Source organism: Macrobrachium nipponense, chromosome 4 (genome assembly GCF_015104395.2).
Source record: "Macrobrachium nipponense isolate FS-2020 chromosome 4, ASM1510439v2, whole genome shotgun sequence".
In the NCBI taxonomy this organism is placed as follows: Eukaryota; Metazoa; Arthropoda; class Malacostraca; order Decapoda; family Palaemonidae; genus Macrobrachium; species Macrobrachium nipponense.
In genome coordinates this window covers 127966493-127982935 of record NC_061100.1, presented here as the reverse complement: position 1 = coordinate 127982935, position 16443 = coordinate 127966493, and the positions used below count along the sequence as shown (strand labels likewise).

At 43.3% G+C, this 16443-nt stretch overlaps 1 protein-coding gene across 2 annotated transcripts in view; it reads right to left on the bottom strand.

Annotated features, from left to right (window-relative positions):
- Window positions 1-670: 670 nt before the first annotated feature.
- Window positions 671-16443, bottom strand: part of LOC135211166 (mitochondrial import inner membrane translocase subunit TIM50-C-like) — a 49226-nt gene continuing 33453 nt past the window's right edge. Inside the window, exon 6 of one of the 2 annotated variants that reach the window (XM_064244355.1) lies at window positions 671-1126. In XM_064244355.1, the coding sequence (XP_064100425.1) occupies window positions 927-1126 (200 nt within the window). In that variant the 3' untranslated portion in view covers window positions 671-926. The remainder of the gene's footprint in view (window positions 1127-16443) is intronic. The other variant, XM_064244354.1, reaches the window with a different exon arrangement.

The following is a 16443-nucleotide window of genomic DNA, read 5'->3' as shown; positions in this document are numbered from 1 at the left end:
TAACTAAAGCAAAGTAACTAAATAACAATTTATTTACAAAGAGTGAAAAACTTGCAAGGAAAATATAGAGGGACACATGGAGAAAATATCTGTGCCTAATTCCTCCACATTGACCTTAGAAAATATGTAAAAAAAATCTGTTGTAAATAATCTGTTTATTCAGCTCCCAGGATGGTGATGAATAAGAACTGTATAGTAATGAAAAAAGAACAGAAAGTCACATTGAAAGAGGGTTGGGCCTAGTCATCATAGCATTCGCAGGTGAAATCCTATGCACTAATAAAAATAAATATCTAACCAATAGGTTACAACTATAAAATCTGTCACAATGCAAAACAACTTGTGATCCAACAGACTCTATAGGGTAACGTATATACAAAAAAAAAAAATTTTATTTACAAAATTTTCATCCCAATTTCAACTCCTTTTTTTTCCATAAGCAATCACCATGGTAAAAGGTTTTCTTTGACACAGGGTAGCTGATGTAGCTGATATTTATTGCTCTCAAACAACCACAACAGTTATGTAGGACAGATGCTAATGGATATTACTATAGATTTTTACTTTCTGCAATTTACAACGAACAACCAAGACCATAAATGTTTTCTGGCTACAGTGAATAATTTAACGTTAAGTAAGCTCCTGAATTTTTTTAAAGCTTTTCTGAAATGGGCCTAATAATACTGTACCATAATATGGCAAGTAACAAGCAAGATGCATTATGGTATATGTATACCTAGAAAAAGTTCTGCAAGATTAATTCCAAAAACAGGAAAAGATGATCAATGACCTGAATAAGAAAAAATTACATAAAACTTCTAGTAAGTTCCTTTCAAACTTAGACCAAGCTTAGCAAGCTGCCACAACAAACATTATACAGAATTACAAGACATCCTGTTTTTGACATGTGAGACACTGAAATGGCTTTAGCTTCTTCGGAAAAATGATGAAATGATAGAGCTAGTGAATTTTTTCTGCTGATGTTCTTCTTCAACCCTTTGTTTAACTGCTAGTTCTTGTTCTTGTGCAAGACGCTGGTTTTCCCGGAATGCAGCTAAGGGGTCATCAAATGTGCGGTAATAATCAATTACCTCTCTGACATCACTCACTTCAGATTCTGCAATTGCTGCAAAGAAAAACTCATATTTTAATACTCAGTAAGATGAAAAACATGACAAAAACAAAAGATTAAAAATCAGTCAAAATATAGAAAAGAAAATGTGAACTACATTTAAAACTAATTACAGTATGAAACAAAATCGCAAGTACTATGAAAAGGAGCTAAAAACATCTATAAACAAAAGAGCACTGAAAAGTGCAATCAGAAAAATTCTGAAATTCACATACATCTATAAATGCTATACGCAGTGTGAGGCCAAAGCAAAGAATAATTTAAACTGCACAAAAACAACTTTGTAATGTATAGCAACATGAGTCAGAACATTTTGTCTGCCAGTATCAGTTTTCACATTGCACTGAAAAATTTAAAACATCCTCTGAACATTTTCATAAAATTTCAACAGTACCCCCCCAAGTTGTCAGATGATTTGCGGGTCTAGCGCCCTAACAACAAAATCTGATAAGTGGAGCTTTCATGATAACCATAGCTAACAATTGAGTGATTGTAGTGGAGGTGTCTGTGCAACTTTCTTTTATTCTAGCATTTGTGTGCTGGACCTAGTAAAGGTTCATAGATTATTTGCTATGTGAGTAAAACAAAATAAAAGGAAAAGACTGGAATCATTTATTGATTAGTTTGGGTATTTAGGAGCTTAATTGCTGGTTAGATAAGAGTGCTGTTTCAGGGGTTAGAGGTTATCAACCTGGATGTACTGTTAAAAAGCAATGGTTTAATTTACTACCCCAAAGACTGATGTACTAGCCTACACCTCTCAAAATCATACTGCTCCTGAGAGAGAGAGAGAGAGAGAGAGAGAGAGAGAGAGAGAGAGAGAGAGAGAGAGAGAGAGAGAGAGAGAGAGAGAGAGAGAGAGGCCAACTTCAACTGCTGCCAGGATAATAGAACACAAAATGAAATGACATAAAGACAACAATAATGATAAAGAAACATGAAAGTACAACACTTGAGATAGAGAAAATTTTCAACCAACTTGATGTCAAACAAAATGCAAATGCAAATTCCCTAAACAGAAGGAACTTTCTACATCAACGAAAAAGGGCTGTTTTACCATGAAAGGCCATCAAGGACATAAATTTCTCTGAAAGAGAAGACAATGCACAGGCACAAAGCATTGATGGGGTTATGCTTTTGTCTGCAGTGAGAGAAAAGTCATAGAAAAAGGTGATAAATAACTAAATAACCCACACTGGAGAACAAGAGCTCCAAACAAGGATGAAGAAAATATTCTAAAACATTTGTGCAAGATATCAACTTTTTGAGAAACAAAGGAAGTAATATTTCATACTGCATATGATTCTCAAAGTCAATTTCTTATCAAAAGTTAAACCTAAAATCAGAAGACTAAATTTTAAACCGTACTATTCAGTGGAAACTCGGTTTCTGTGCATAATCCATTCCAATTAATGCATTCAAGACCCACAAAAATATTAACAAGAAACACATTTTATAGGGAATAAACACAGTTTTACATAAAGAAAACAAAGAAAAATAAATATAAATGACTAATAAAATGAATAAATGAACATTTAACATCACTCTTAACTTTATGGAAAACACCTGTCAACGTATGTATGGAAAACACCTGTCAACGTATGTATGGAAAACGGAGAGGAGGGGAGATGGAGGAGAGGTTATTGTTTGGAAGGGGAATCTCCCTCCAGAAGGACTTTAGGTACCAAGGACCTATCTGCGGTTACTTCTCTGTTTTTTACTGGCACTATCTGAGGTTACTTCCCCACTTCATTTTCTACTGGCATTAGGACCAGCTTTAGTGTTACTGGACAGACCCCTGTCGCACAACAAAACTATCCAGAGACATTTGTTACTGGCATTTCTTAAAATTTGCTTACAGTTAAACATGATATTGTTATGATACAATAAAGTTTCATACATACTTACCTGGCAGATATATACATAGCTAAGACTCCGTCGTCCCCGACAGAAATTCAAATTTCGCGCCACTCGCTACAGGTAGGTCAGGTGATCTACCGGCCTGCCCTGGGCGGCAGGACTAGGAACCATTCCCGTTTTCTATCATATATTTTCTCTTCCGCCTGTCTCCTTGCAGGGAGGCTGGGTGGGCCCTAATCGTATATATCTGCCAGGTAAGTATGTATGAAACTTTATTGTATCATAACAATATCATTTTCATACAATCAACTTACCTGTCAGATATATACATAGCTGATTGGCACCCTTCGGTGGAGGGTAAGAGACAGCTACTTCCGGAATAGACAGGTAAACAACATATGTTGTAGGTATAAATAAAACCTTGGTTCCTACCTGATAGGTGGTAGACTTCGTGGGTGTTTGCCCCGTAGTCTGCATCACCTCAAGAAACTTTAGCGAGATATGTGATCTATGGCCAAGAATTCTTGTGGGTCTGCCGAAGGGGTCTTATCCACTTACTCGGCAGAGCCTGAAAGGACTTTGTCAATGGGTGCTGATCCACTTATATGACAACACACCTTATTAAGGAGCACACAACCAATCCCGACCACCTGATCCTAACCACCATGTTAGTATTAAAAATTGCTCCGAGTTATCCCCAAACTCTTCACAACAACCATAACTCAAACCAAATTGCACACGCACACAATAATTTTCAAAAAAAAAAAAAAAAATTTTATGATACTCATCTAATAAAAGATATCACAAGAGTTCCTTACTGAACGAAAGTGACTGGCCGCCTGTGCGGCACCTGCACTTGTTCAGCAGAAAGTCTAGAACATATCTATAGACTTATGTATTAATTAAGGATTGGTGTTAGCTCCTGTACCCAGGATTGTGCCCGCAGACAAGAAAGGACCTAAAGACCTAAAGAAAAACATTTTTTGTATGTCACACGAATGTCCTTCAAATAGTGAGAAGCAAACACTGAATTACATCTCCAATATGTCGCTTCCAAGATATTCTTTAGTGACATGTTTCTCTGAAAAGAGAGAGACGTAGCCACTGCTCTCACTTCATGAGCTCTTACTCTCAGGAGTTTGAAAGAATCATCCGTGCAAGCCTTATGAGTGTCCGTAATGACGTTCCTGACAAAAAAGGCTAAAGCATTCTTAGACATAGGTCTTGATGGATCCTTCACCAAGCACCAGAGACCTTGTCTAGAACCTCCCAACTGTTTCTTTTTCTGCATGTAAAACTTTAAAGCCCTTACTGGGCAAAGAGACCTCTCCGATTCCCTGCCGACGAGACCCGATAAGCCTTTTACTTCAAAGTTTCTCGGCCAGGGATTCGAAGGATTTTCATTCTTCGCCAAGAATAATTCTTTGAATGAACAGATGGCTGAATCTAGATTGAAACCCACTTTATCACTAAGGGCGTGCAGCTCACTAACTCTTTTAGCCGTCGCCAGTGACAAAAGAAACAAACATTTTCTCGTTAGGTCACGAAACGAGGCCAAATGCAGGGGTTCAAATCTCGCTGAGGACAAGAACTTCAGTACCACGTCGAGATTCCAGTTAGGGGGAGAAGTAATCTTAGACTTCCTGGTCTCAAAAGATCTAATCAGATCATGTAGATCTCTATCATTTCCCAAATCTAGGCCTCTATTCCTAAAGACAGCCGAAAGCATACTCCTATAGCCCTTTATCGTGGCTACGGAGAGACGAGATTCCTCTCTCAAAAATAACAGAAAATCAGCGATTTCTGTTACAGAGGTACTGGAGGAGGACAACTTCTTCGACTTGCACCACCTTCTAAAAACTTCCCACTTCGATTGGTAAACTCGGATAGTGGAAGTTCTCCGGGCTCTAGCGATCGAGCTTGCTGCTTTGCTAGAAAAGCCTCTCGCTCTGACAAGTCTTTTGATAGTCGAAAGGCAGTCAGAGCGAGAGCGGGGAGGTTTTGATGAAACCTCTCGAAGTGTGGTTGTCTGAGAAGATCCTTCCTTTGTGGGAGGGATCTGGGGAAGTCTACCATCCACTCCAGCACCTCCGTGAACCACTCTTGAGCTGGCCAAAAGGGGGCTATCAGGGTCATTTTCATCCCCTTTGATGTCACAAACTTCCTGAGCACTTGCCCCAGAATCTTGAATGGGGGAAATGCGTAAACGTCTACATGAGACCAATCTAGCAGGAAGGCGTCTACTGTTAGAGCTCTGGGGTCTTCTACTACTGAGCAAAAGACTTCCAGCCTTTTTGAGAGGAACGTGGCAAAGAGGTCGACATGAGGAGTCCCCCAAAAGAGATCAGAGATTCCGACAAACTTCTGAGTGGAGGGTCCATTCGGTATGAAGGACCTGGTTCCTCCTGCTCAGCCTGTCTGCTCTCACGTTCCTTACTCCTTGAACAAACCTCGTCAAAAGAGAGATGTTCCTTTGAGATGTCCACAACAGCAGGTCTCTTGCGAGCTCGTATAGGGCATACGAGTGTGTACCTCCTTGCTTTCGAATGTATGCAAGGGCGGTTGTATTGTCCGCATTCACTTGGACTATCTTTGTTCCTCACTAAAGGTTCGAAGCTCTTTAGGGCCAGGTGTACGGCAAACAGCTCTTTGCAGTTTATGTGCCAGGACACTTGAAGAGCATTCCAAGTGCCTGACACCTCTCTCTTTCCCAAGGTTGCTCCCCAACCTTTTTCCGACGCGTCGGAAAACAATACAAGGTTTGGGTTCTGCGTTTCTAGGGAAGTACCCTTGTTTTCCTTCAGTGGGAGTAGCCACCATTCTAAGTGGCGCTTCATCAGAACTGGAATGGGAAAACTGTCCGAGAGAAGTCCTGTCTTCATGTTCCACGATCTTCTGAGGAAGAACTGAAGCGGACGGAGATGAAGTCTTCCTAGAGGAAAGAACTGTTAGAGCGAGGAAAGAGTCCCTAATAGGCTCAACCATTCCCTCGCCGAAGTACGTTCCTTCCCTAAGAAGAGAGAGACTTTCTCTAAGCCTCTCGTTAGTCTCTCTTGAGAAGGAAATACTCGAAAACCCCGAGAATCCATCCGAATCCCCAGATAGACCAAGTTCTGGCTGGGGATCAGTTGGGACTTCTCGAGGTTCACGAGCAATCCTAAGGTCTTTATCAGGTTTAGTGTCACAGCAAGGTCCTCCAAACACTGTTTCTCTGACTTTGCTCTGATGAGCCAGTCGTCTAGGTACAGAGATATACTGATTCCTTTCAGGTGAAGCCATCTCGCCACATTTTTCATAAGGCTCGTGAAGACCTGAGGAGCCGTAGAAAGGCCGAAACACAAGGCTCTGAATTGGAAGATCCTTCCCCCCGTCATGAAACGGAGGTACTTCTTCGACGCAGGATGGATCGGGACGTGAAAATAGGCATCCTGGAAATCCAGAGACACCATCCAATCCCCTTGGCGAAGAGCCGCAAGGACTGATGCAGAAGTCTCCATGGAGAACTTCTGTTTCTGAACAAACTTGTTCAGAGCGCTGACATCTAGAACTGGTCTCCAGCCCCCGAGGCTTTCGCAACCAAGAAAAGACGATTGTAAAACCCTGGGGAGCTTTGATCCAGCACTAGCTCTATTGCTCTCTTGTCCCACATTTGATCCACCATTTGTTGAAGAGTATCTTTCAACACAGGGTCCTTGTAATTGGCGGACAATTCCCGTGGAGTTGACGTCAGGGGAGGATTGTCCAGGAAAGGAATGAGGTATCCTTCTGTAGAACAGACATTGACAAGCGTCTGTATCTATGAGAGTCCAGGCTTCCGCAAATCCCCGGAGCCTGGCACCTACTGGTGTTTGGAGGAGCGTCACTTCACTTTCCCCTTTTAAAGGGACGGAAAGAGGCTCTACCTCTCTTCTCAGTCGCTTTCCTTTTAGCGGGAGCTCTAGAGGGAGGACCTCCTCGAAAGGGCTGAAGAGGCGTAGAAACACCTTTCTTGTCTCCCACCATCACTGGTCTCTTCTTCCTGGATGATTGAAGGAGAAGATCCTGTGTCGCTTTCTCCGTCAGAGAACGGGAAATGTCCCTCACCAACTGCGAAGGGAACAGAAAGTCAGACCTGGGAGCGAATAACAAGGCTGCCCTTTGCGAATGAGAAACTGCTTTTGTCAAAAAAGCGCTAAAAACAGATCTCTTCTTCAAGAGACCGGCTCCAAATAAGGAAGAGACTTCCCCTGAGCCGTCCTGTACCGCCTTGTCAATGCACGACAATATTGCAAGGAGTACGTCAGGATCGAGTCCTTCCGAGGCATGGGCCTTCTTGGACATCACCCCAAGGGACCAATCTAGGAAGTTGAAGACTTCCAAAATGTGAAAAAGTCCCTTGAGGAGATGATCCAACTCCGAAAGACCCCAAGTTATTTTAGCCGTATGAAGGCTATGTCTCCTGGATGCGTCTACCAGACTGGAAAAGTCAGCTTCAGCCGAAGCTGGGAGAGTGAGCCCCATATTCTCCCCAGTCTGGTACCAAATACCTCTCTTGCCCGTAAGTCTAGCGGGAGGCATGCAGAACACCGTTCTGACTAGCTCCTTTTTGGTTAGCATCCAGCTATCCAGCGACTGAAGAGCTCTCTTCATAGAAATCGTCGGCCTCATCTTCAGAAAAGCCGACGACTTCGGCGTCTTGGAGCATGAAAAAAGTGAACGAGGAGAAGGAGGAGCGGCAGGGATCAAGGCATCTCCGTATTCCTGAAGAAGGAGAGCTGTCAAAACTTTATAGTTAGACAGCCCTTCTCTGCCGTGAGTCTCGTCTTCTGAGTCCTCTTCCAATATAGGATCAGAAGGAGAAATCAATTCTCGTTCTGGGTCTTCCTGCCCAATAACCCTCTCTGCGGGAGACAAACTCCTAATAGGAGAGGGGCTAAGAGCATGTACAGAGCTCCTCTGCAATAATTCAGACGTCTCGCGCCTGGTTAGCTCCTCGCGCTTGGCTGGCGCCTCGCGCCTGGCTGGCGCCTCGTGCCTGGCTGACTCCTCGCGCTTGGCTGGCGCCTCGCGCCTGACTGATGCCTCGTGCCTCTCTAACATCTCGCGCCTGGCTGACGCCTCGCGCCTGGCTGGCGCCTCGCGCCTTTCTGGTGCTATATCCTTGTATGGATGACGCTTGTCTGGCGCCTCGCGCCTGGCTGAATCCTCGCGCCTGGCTGCATCCTCGCGCTCGGCTGACGCTGCTGGCTTGGCAGACGTATCACGTCTGGTTACATCCTCGCGCCTGTAAAGTGTTTCGCGCTTATCTGGCGCTTGAATCCTATAAGACGCTTCTCGTCTGGAGGAAACCTCGCGCTTGACTGGCGCCTCGCGCTTGTCTGGCGCTTCAAAATCGTCGAATGAGTCTCTATCAGAAGAGATCTCAAACGCCTCACGTCCCACAGGAGCCTCACTCCTGGCGGGAGAAGGAAGACGAGACTTCTTGACAGGAAGCCTCACGTCTTTTCTACGAGGGGGATCCTTCGAAAGGACTCCTACCAAGGCGGATAACTGTTCTTGCACAGCCAAAATGATCCTCTTGGAAGCTTCTCCGGCGTCTTCTTGAACGGGAGAGGGAGACCTCGAAGGAGTTTTGTCCAAGCCAGGGGACGTCAAAACCCTCTTAGCCTTCTTGATCGAGGGAGGCGCTTCTTCCGAAAAGTGTTCGGGGCTTGAATCCAAAATAGGATCTTTCCAGTGCCTTTTCAGGGGCCTGGAAAGGTCCGAATCCTTCCACCCTCGTTTAGGAGAGGGAGAGGCGGACGAAGAGAAGCACTCTCTGAGGACGCTTTTCCTATAGCGGTCCTGAGCAGTCTGTCTAATTACAGAGCCTGCTGAAGGGACGCCTGACCGGGGGGAATTCTCCACAACCTCCGTACGGCTTTCGACTTTCCTTCTCCTCTGGGCTTGGGAGCTTGGAAGAGGTCTAGGCCTGGGAGCGTCGCAGAGACGGTCAGACGCCCCCTCCACAACACTGGGGACACTCACTTCACTAAAATAGTCACTTTCACAATCCTTACCTTTCATGGCAGCCATTTTGGATTTCATCCTGTGAAGAGTAGCTTTCAGTTCAGCAATTTCCGAGGCCGAATCTGAATGTAAAGCCAGTGAGGGCCCTGATACAGAATTAGAATCAAATGCATAGTTAAGAGAAGAGTTAGAATCATTAACCCCTTCAGCACTGGGACGTACACATGTACGTCTTTTACGGTACAGTAATAAAAGACAGGGACGTACGCGTGTACGTCTTTCATCCCTCCTCGAAAAGCAAAGCGTTTTCTTTAGCTTGGATGGTTTCCAGACACAGTATTGTGTACGAGAGAGGTGCTGAAGCTCCACCCACAATTCATTCTAAACAATGGAGCGGTCCGATGGACTGTCTGTGACGTCATTTTCAATAGTGGGATATTAGGAGGGGTACTGGCATATACCAGTGCGCCTCAGGCTATTATCTGAGAAGGATGATTACGATTTTGTCCGTAAACCATGTAGATTTGAATTCCAAATCTTTTTCCCTTTTGATTGCAGTTATTTTATGTTTTTTTTTTTTTTCAGTATCATGTCAGATGATAAGTGTTTCAGTCAGGGTCTGAGTACCTGCCAAATCTATCAGATGATGATTACAGTGATAATTTTTTAGAGGTTGACAGTGACAACGAGTGTTTGGAAGACATTGAACCTCTTGTCGATGAAGGCTGGCAGTTCATAACTGATCCATCTTGTGACTTGCGCCCAGACCCACCCCCCCCCTGATTCACGGAGGGTGGCAATGGGATTCCTGCTTACACACCAGATTTCATCTGCTTACGTGATGCATTTTTTTTCCTTTTTTGTTGTGATGTAATTGACAAATTGTGTGAATGGATGAATGCTCGGGCAGAGTAGTACTTTCATTCAACAGGAAAGCGTAAGGTGAAAGGACTTCTATGGAGGCCTGTTACTTGTGATGAGATGTGTTTTTTATAGCTTGCTGATGATAATGGGGGTGAATAAACTGCCCCATATGTATATACGTATTGGTCATGAGATGCTGTTGCTTTTATTATCATTATTATTATTATTACTATTATTACTGTTTTATTATTATTATTACCAAGCTGCCTAAAACATTCACTGATGTATATGCTGTTTCTGTATGAAACCTAGGAATAACTGTTTCAGTAAAGAAAAACTAGTACTTGCTATTTACCACTACTACTATTTTACTACTACTTTACTACTTTTTCTGCTACTTTATTTCTATTACTTTACTGCTATTTCTACTACTTTATAACAGTTCCTACTTCTGCAATTACTTTTTCTACTAAATATTCCTATTTTTTCCGATATTCTTACTATATTTTTTGTAATTTTTTGACAATGGGGTAAAAAATATTCTTTGATATCCATACACACAATGTTTTCACATAAGAATATGAAGGAAAAATATGAATAACATAAAATTTAGTGGGAGCAAGTAATGATTGATACTCGCGGTCGAAAGGGGGTCTCATGCGGTATGCAAGCATTAGCAGCAATGCAGCAGGCCAGTGGCGAAGGGGTTAAAAGGCTCAATAGGCCTTGTACTACTACCCGCACCCTTAGATGCCGCCCTTCTGACTCTATCCCTCTCTAACTTCTTCAAGTAAGAAGTTAGAGTCTTCCATTCCTCAACATTCAACCTCTCACATTCATGACAGGTGTTAGAAATAGAACAGTCAAAACCTCTACATTTGCGGCATACAGTGTGAGGATCAACCAAAGCCTTCGGTATCCTCACCTTGCAGCCTACATTCACACACACTCTCACACAACCACTTGAATCAGACATTCTTGAAGAAAAATTAAAAGCAAGTCCAAATCCAGTCCACAGTAGCGAATGCCAAAACAACGATCCAGGTACGTCACCAAAAGTCCACAAAAAGATGATCAATTGTCTAGAAAAGCGAATTCCAGTCAGGAGGTGGCAGCAACGATGTTGATACCACCGGCGACAGAAAATATATGATAGAAAACGGAATGGTTCCTAGTCCTGCCGCCCAGGGCAGGCCGGTAGATCACCTGACCTACCTGTAGCGAGTGGCGCGAAATTTGAATTTCTGTCGGGGACGACGGAGTCTTAGCTATGTATATATCTGACAGGTAAGTTGATTGTATGAAAATGACATTGTCATTATACATCTTGGAGACATGGATTACAACTTCTTTGTTGGGATGATAATTCTCAACAAAATTTTTTATATCATTCCACTTTGCAAGCATGTCCTTAATAACTGAAGTAGGCACATCATGTATGCCCATTCGTTTTCAGAATTTTTCACAACAGCCTCTGCTGGCCTTAAATTCAACAGCAGCACTTGTAGACATTTTCTCGCTGGGATCAGCATGCAACTTATTCCAACACATTGCTAAGAGTTCTTTCTTAAATTCTATAGTGTTTCTTGGAACTTTCCTTGGCCCCTTGATGGCTTATTTAGCAGTTGCACTCAAATAAAAAACCACAAAAGCAATGAACACAAAAACAGAATGAGGCAGATAAGAAGAAAAGATGCTTTGTTTTGGCATTCGATACGGGGGACCGATCATGCGCTGGGCCCCGGGTGGAGTATTTCCAAGTGAATGAAAACCAAAAAGTTTGAAAAGGGAGGCATACGAAAACCAAGCTTTGACTGTAATTGTAAATCATGATGCAAAAGCAAAAGTATCTTGGATCAACTATCATACTCTGAGTTTTAGCAGAGTTAAGCTTCATGCCCCAAAAGCCTGTGCCACTCATGAATACATGGCAAATCTCTTATTTAAGGTTTCTGCAACCACCCAAAGGCAAGGAGAAGGGACATAGCTAGAAGAGTACCATCATCAGCATATACAACCAGTTTGTTCACCAGACAATTGCTACATATCACTAGTACATATAGGTAATCAGAGCAAAGTTCCAAGAACAATACCTTAAGGTACACCAGAAATGACATTGCTAAAGTTACTATACACTTGGGGTTCTGCCTATTAAAAATTCATTTAGAACATTAAAAAAAAGTTCACCAATTCCCAATATAATTTTATGATTCACAACGTCACAGGTTACACTAAAATCTAAACCAACCATTTGCACCTCTGGACCCTCATCAAGGTACATACTGGCAAGAATGCAATAAACCTAAAAGGAACCTAACAAAACCAATAACAAAACCATCTGAACAAAATTTTTCAAAAACCTAAAAAAAAAAAAAAAAAAAACGTTTACACAGCAGCCTTTCACAAACTTTAGATAAAACAGGGATAAGAGAAAGAAAAACTTGCAAATCCAGCTAACTTTCTGAAAATCACAGCACTAATCTAAGGAGCAATTAAATTTTTCCTCTTTTTTCAAAGATGGGAGAGATCCCATTAGGGTCTTTGCTGCCACAACTGTCAAGTGTCAGAAGCAACATCTTGGTCTATGAGAAGTGATTTTGATGTTGATGATGTTCAGCCATGCATATATTCACCTTTCCTGGGCCCAACTAACATTAATGACGTTATTATGATATAACAAAGTTTCATGTATACTTACCTGGCAGGTATATATAGCTATATCCTCTGTCGCACTGGCAGAATTTTCAAAACTCGCGGCAACCGCTAGATCACTGGTAGTTCAGGTGATCACCACCCCGTTCCCGTGGCGCTGGCGCTCGGAACCATTCCCATTTTCGTCAGATTTTCTCTGAACCCTGTCTCCTGAGGGGAGGTGGGTGGGAATTTAATTATATATACCTGCCAGGTAAGTATACATGAAACTTTGTTATATCATAATAACGTCATTTTCATGTATGACACTTACCTGGCAGGTATGTATATAGCTGACTGACACATTTGGGGGTGGGTCAAAGACAGCAACATCGTAAGAGTTTAAAACTCAAATTAAATTTTAAAATACTCCTTGGTTCCTTACCTGCTAAGGTAGCTGACTTCATAGATCCTGCCTCTTAGCCTGCTAAACCTTAGTAGCTCCCAACTAGGACGTGACCTGACAGTTGATGAAGCTATGAAACTGGTCTGACAACTGGACGGGACCAATTTGTTGACAGGAAACCCTAGCCCTCTCTTACCACGGGCATTCATGCTAGGACAAGTTAGACCACCTGAACCACACACACACCTAACCCCTAACACACTACACTTCATAGACTGAAGAGGGAATAAACCCTCTCAAACAACCATAAAAACACTACAACTAATTAAAATAACCTAGCATGTTAGTAATTATGGGGTGGAAACTCCTTTGCTCAATACTGCTCCTGAGGATACGTAAGGACCCAACGTTTGACAGTTGTCAAAAGTTGTTTTGACGTTTCTAAGGTAACGAGAAGCAAAATCTGAATTAGTCCTCCAAAACGTCGTCTCAATGATATCTTTGAGGGCCATATTTCTTTTAAATGCCAAGGACGTAGCTACTGCTCTCACTTCGTGCACCTTAACCTTAAGAAGACCGACGTTTTCTTCTTGGCATAACATGTGATTCCTTAATCAGTTCCCTGAGGAAGAAAGCAATAGCATTTTTGGTCATTGCTCTGCTGGGGTCCTTCACAGAGCATCACAGTGATTCTGAAGTCCCTCTAATATTTTTAGTTCTCTCTAGATAATAGCGCAAAGCCCTTACTGGACACAGAACTCTTTCTTCTTTCTTGTTCCTGTCCTACAAGATCTGAAAGACCCATAATCTCAAAAGACCTTGGCCAGAGATGAGAAGGATTTTCGTTCTTGGCCAAAAAGTCCTCCTGAAAAGAGCATACTGCCCTGTCATGTTTCCAGCCAATAAGTTTGCTAATGGCTTGCAGCTCACTAATTCTTTTAGCTGTGGCCAAGACCACCAAAAAGATCGTCTTTTTCGAGATAACTCTTAACGAAGCTTGATCCATCGGTTCGAACTTATTAGTTCCTAGAAATTTCAGGACTATATCGAGATTCCAAGAAGGCGTTCTGTAACGGTGTTCCTTCCTTGTTTCAAAGGACCTTATGAGGTCTCTCAGATCGAGATTATTGGTAATATCTAAACCTCTGTGTCTAAATACTGAGGCTCACATACTTCGATATCCTTTAATTGTCTGAGTTGACAAGCCTACTTCCTTCTTTAAATACAGAAGGAAGTCCGCAATTTGGGTCACAGAGGTACTGGATGAAGAAACCTTCCGACTCTTGCACCACTTACGAAAGATCTCCCACTTCGCCTGGTACACCTTGATAGTTGAGGTTCTTCTTGATCCAGCCACAGCTCTAGCCGCTTCTTTAGAAAACCCCCTCGCTCTGACAAGTCTTTCGATAGTCTGAACGCAGTCAGACCCAGAGCGAGGGTGTTCTTGTGATACCTGTTGAAGTGAGGCTGTTTGAGTAGATCTACTCTTGCTGGAAGTGTTCTTGGTACATCTACTGTCCATTCCAGTACCTCTGTGAACCAATCTTGGGCCGGCCAGTAAGGGGCTATGAGAGTCAGTTTCGTCCCTTGACTCTCCCTGAATTTCTTCAAAGCCTTTCCTAAAATCTTGAACGGGGGAAAGGCGTAAGCGTCTAGTCCCGTCCAATCCAGAAGGAAGGCATCTACTGCGACTGCTTGACGGTCTGGAACTGGAGAGCAGTATGTCAGTAATCTCTTTGTCATTGCGGTCGCAAATAAGTCCACCACTGGACGACCCCATAAATTCCACAGGCTCTGGCATACTTCTAGATGTAGGGTCCACTCTGTAGACAGAAGTTGACCTTCCCTGCTCAACAGGTCCGCTCTCACATTCTTCTCCCCTTGAATGAACCTGGTGAGCAGGGTAACGTTGTCCTTCTCTGCCCATAGAAGGATCTCTTCCGCCAACTTGCATAGCGATACTGAATGAGTTCCCCCTTGCTTGCAGATGTACGTCAGAGCTGTGGTATTGTCTGCGTTGACCTGCACCACCTTGCTGCGGATCACCGCCTTGAACGCTTTCAAAGCCAAGAAAATCGCCTTCAGTTCCTTCCTGTTTATATGCCATGCCATTTCCTCCTTGTTCCAACGACCTGACACTTCTCGAGGGCCGAGAGTCGCTCCCCAGCCTGCGTCCGAAGCGTCTGAAAATAATACAAGATCTGGGTTCTTCTGTTGGAGCGACGCACCCTCCGCTAACTTTCCTGGAGTTAGCATCATAGTAATTCTCCTTGATCTTGTAAGGAATTCGAAACAGGAAGGAATCCGGTTGCGATTTTCTTGGCCAGACTTGGTTCAGGAATATTTGTAAGGGTCTCATGTGAAGCCTTCCTAGAGAAACGAACCGCTCCAGCGACGAGAGTCCCCAGTAGGCTCATCCACTCTCATGCCAAGCATTGGTCTTTCTCTAGAAAGGCTTGCACTTTCCGAATGCATTGAACTTGCCTGTCGGGAGATGGAAAAGCCCGAAAAGTCGCTGAGGAAATCAGAATCCCCAAATAGACTAGCTCCTGTTTGGGGATCAGATTCGACTTTTCTAAGTTAACCATCAGACCCAATTCGTTTGTTAACGCCAATGTCATTTCTAAGTCCTCCAGACATTGTTGTCTTGATTGGGCTCTTATAAGCCAATCGTCTAGATATAGAGAGACTCTTATCCCTAGTAGATGCAGCCACTTCGCCACGCTTGACATCACTCTTGTAAACACCTGCGGAGCTGTGCAAAGTCCGAAGCAGAGGGCTTTGAACTGAAAGACCCTGTTCTGGATCACAAACCTTAAGTACTTCCTGGATCCCAGATGAATGGGGATATGAAAGTACGCGTCTTGAAGGTCCAGGGTAACCATCCAGTCCCCTGGACGCACTGCTGCCAGTACTGACTCGTTTGTCTCCATAGTAAATTTTGTCTTCTCCACAAACAAGTTGAGATGACTTACATCCAGTACTGGTCTCCATCCCCACAAGGATTTCGCTACTAGGAAAAGCCGGTTGTAGAATCCTGGGGATGAGTGGTCCAGAACAGGTTCTATTGCTCCTTTCCTGAGCATAGAAAGGACTTGCTCTTGTAGTGCCTCTTCTTTCACTGGATCGTTGTAGTGAGCTCCGAGATCCCTCGGTGATGTCGAAAGAGGTGGTTTCTTCAGGAAGAGGATCTTGTAACCTTCCCTGGCTACCGTGACGACCCAAGGGTCTGCTCCCTTTTCGTGCCAGACTTCTGGAGTCTGGCCCCAACTGATGTCTGAAGGACTTGTTCTTCATTGTTTATTACTGGGCTTCGAACCTCTCTTGGGAGGAGCTCTTTTTCCTCTGAAGGGCGGGCAAGAGAAAGTCTTGCCTCGAAAGGGCTGATTAGCCTGTCTTGACTCCTTAGGTGTCTTCCTAACAACTTTGGGGGGCAAATATTTCCTTACCGAAGACGTCAAGAGATCCTGGGTCGCTTTCTGAGTCAGAGATAGCGATATATCCTTGATTAGATCTGAAGGAAACAGCTGATCTGAGAGTGGGGAAAAAACCAACTCTGATT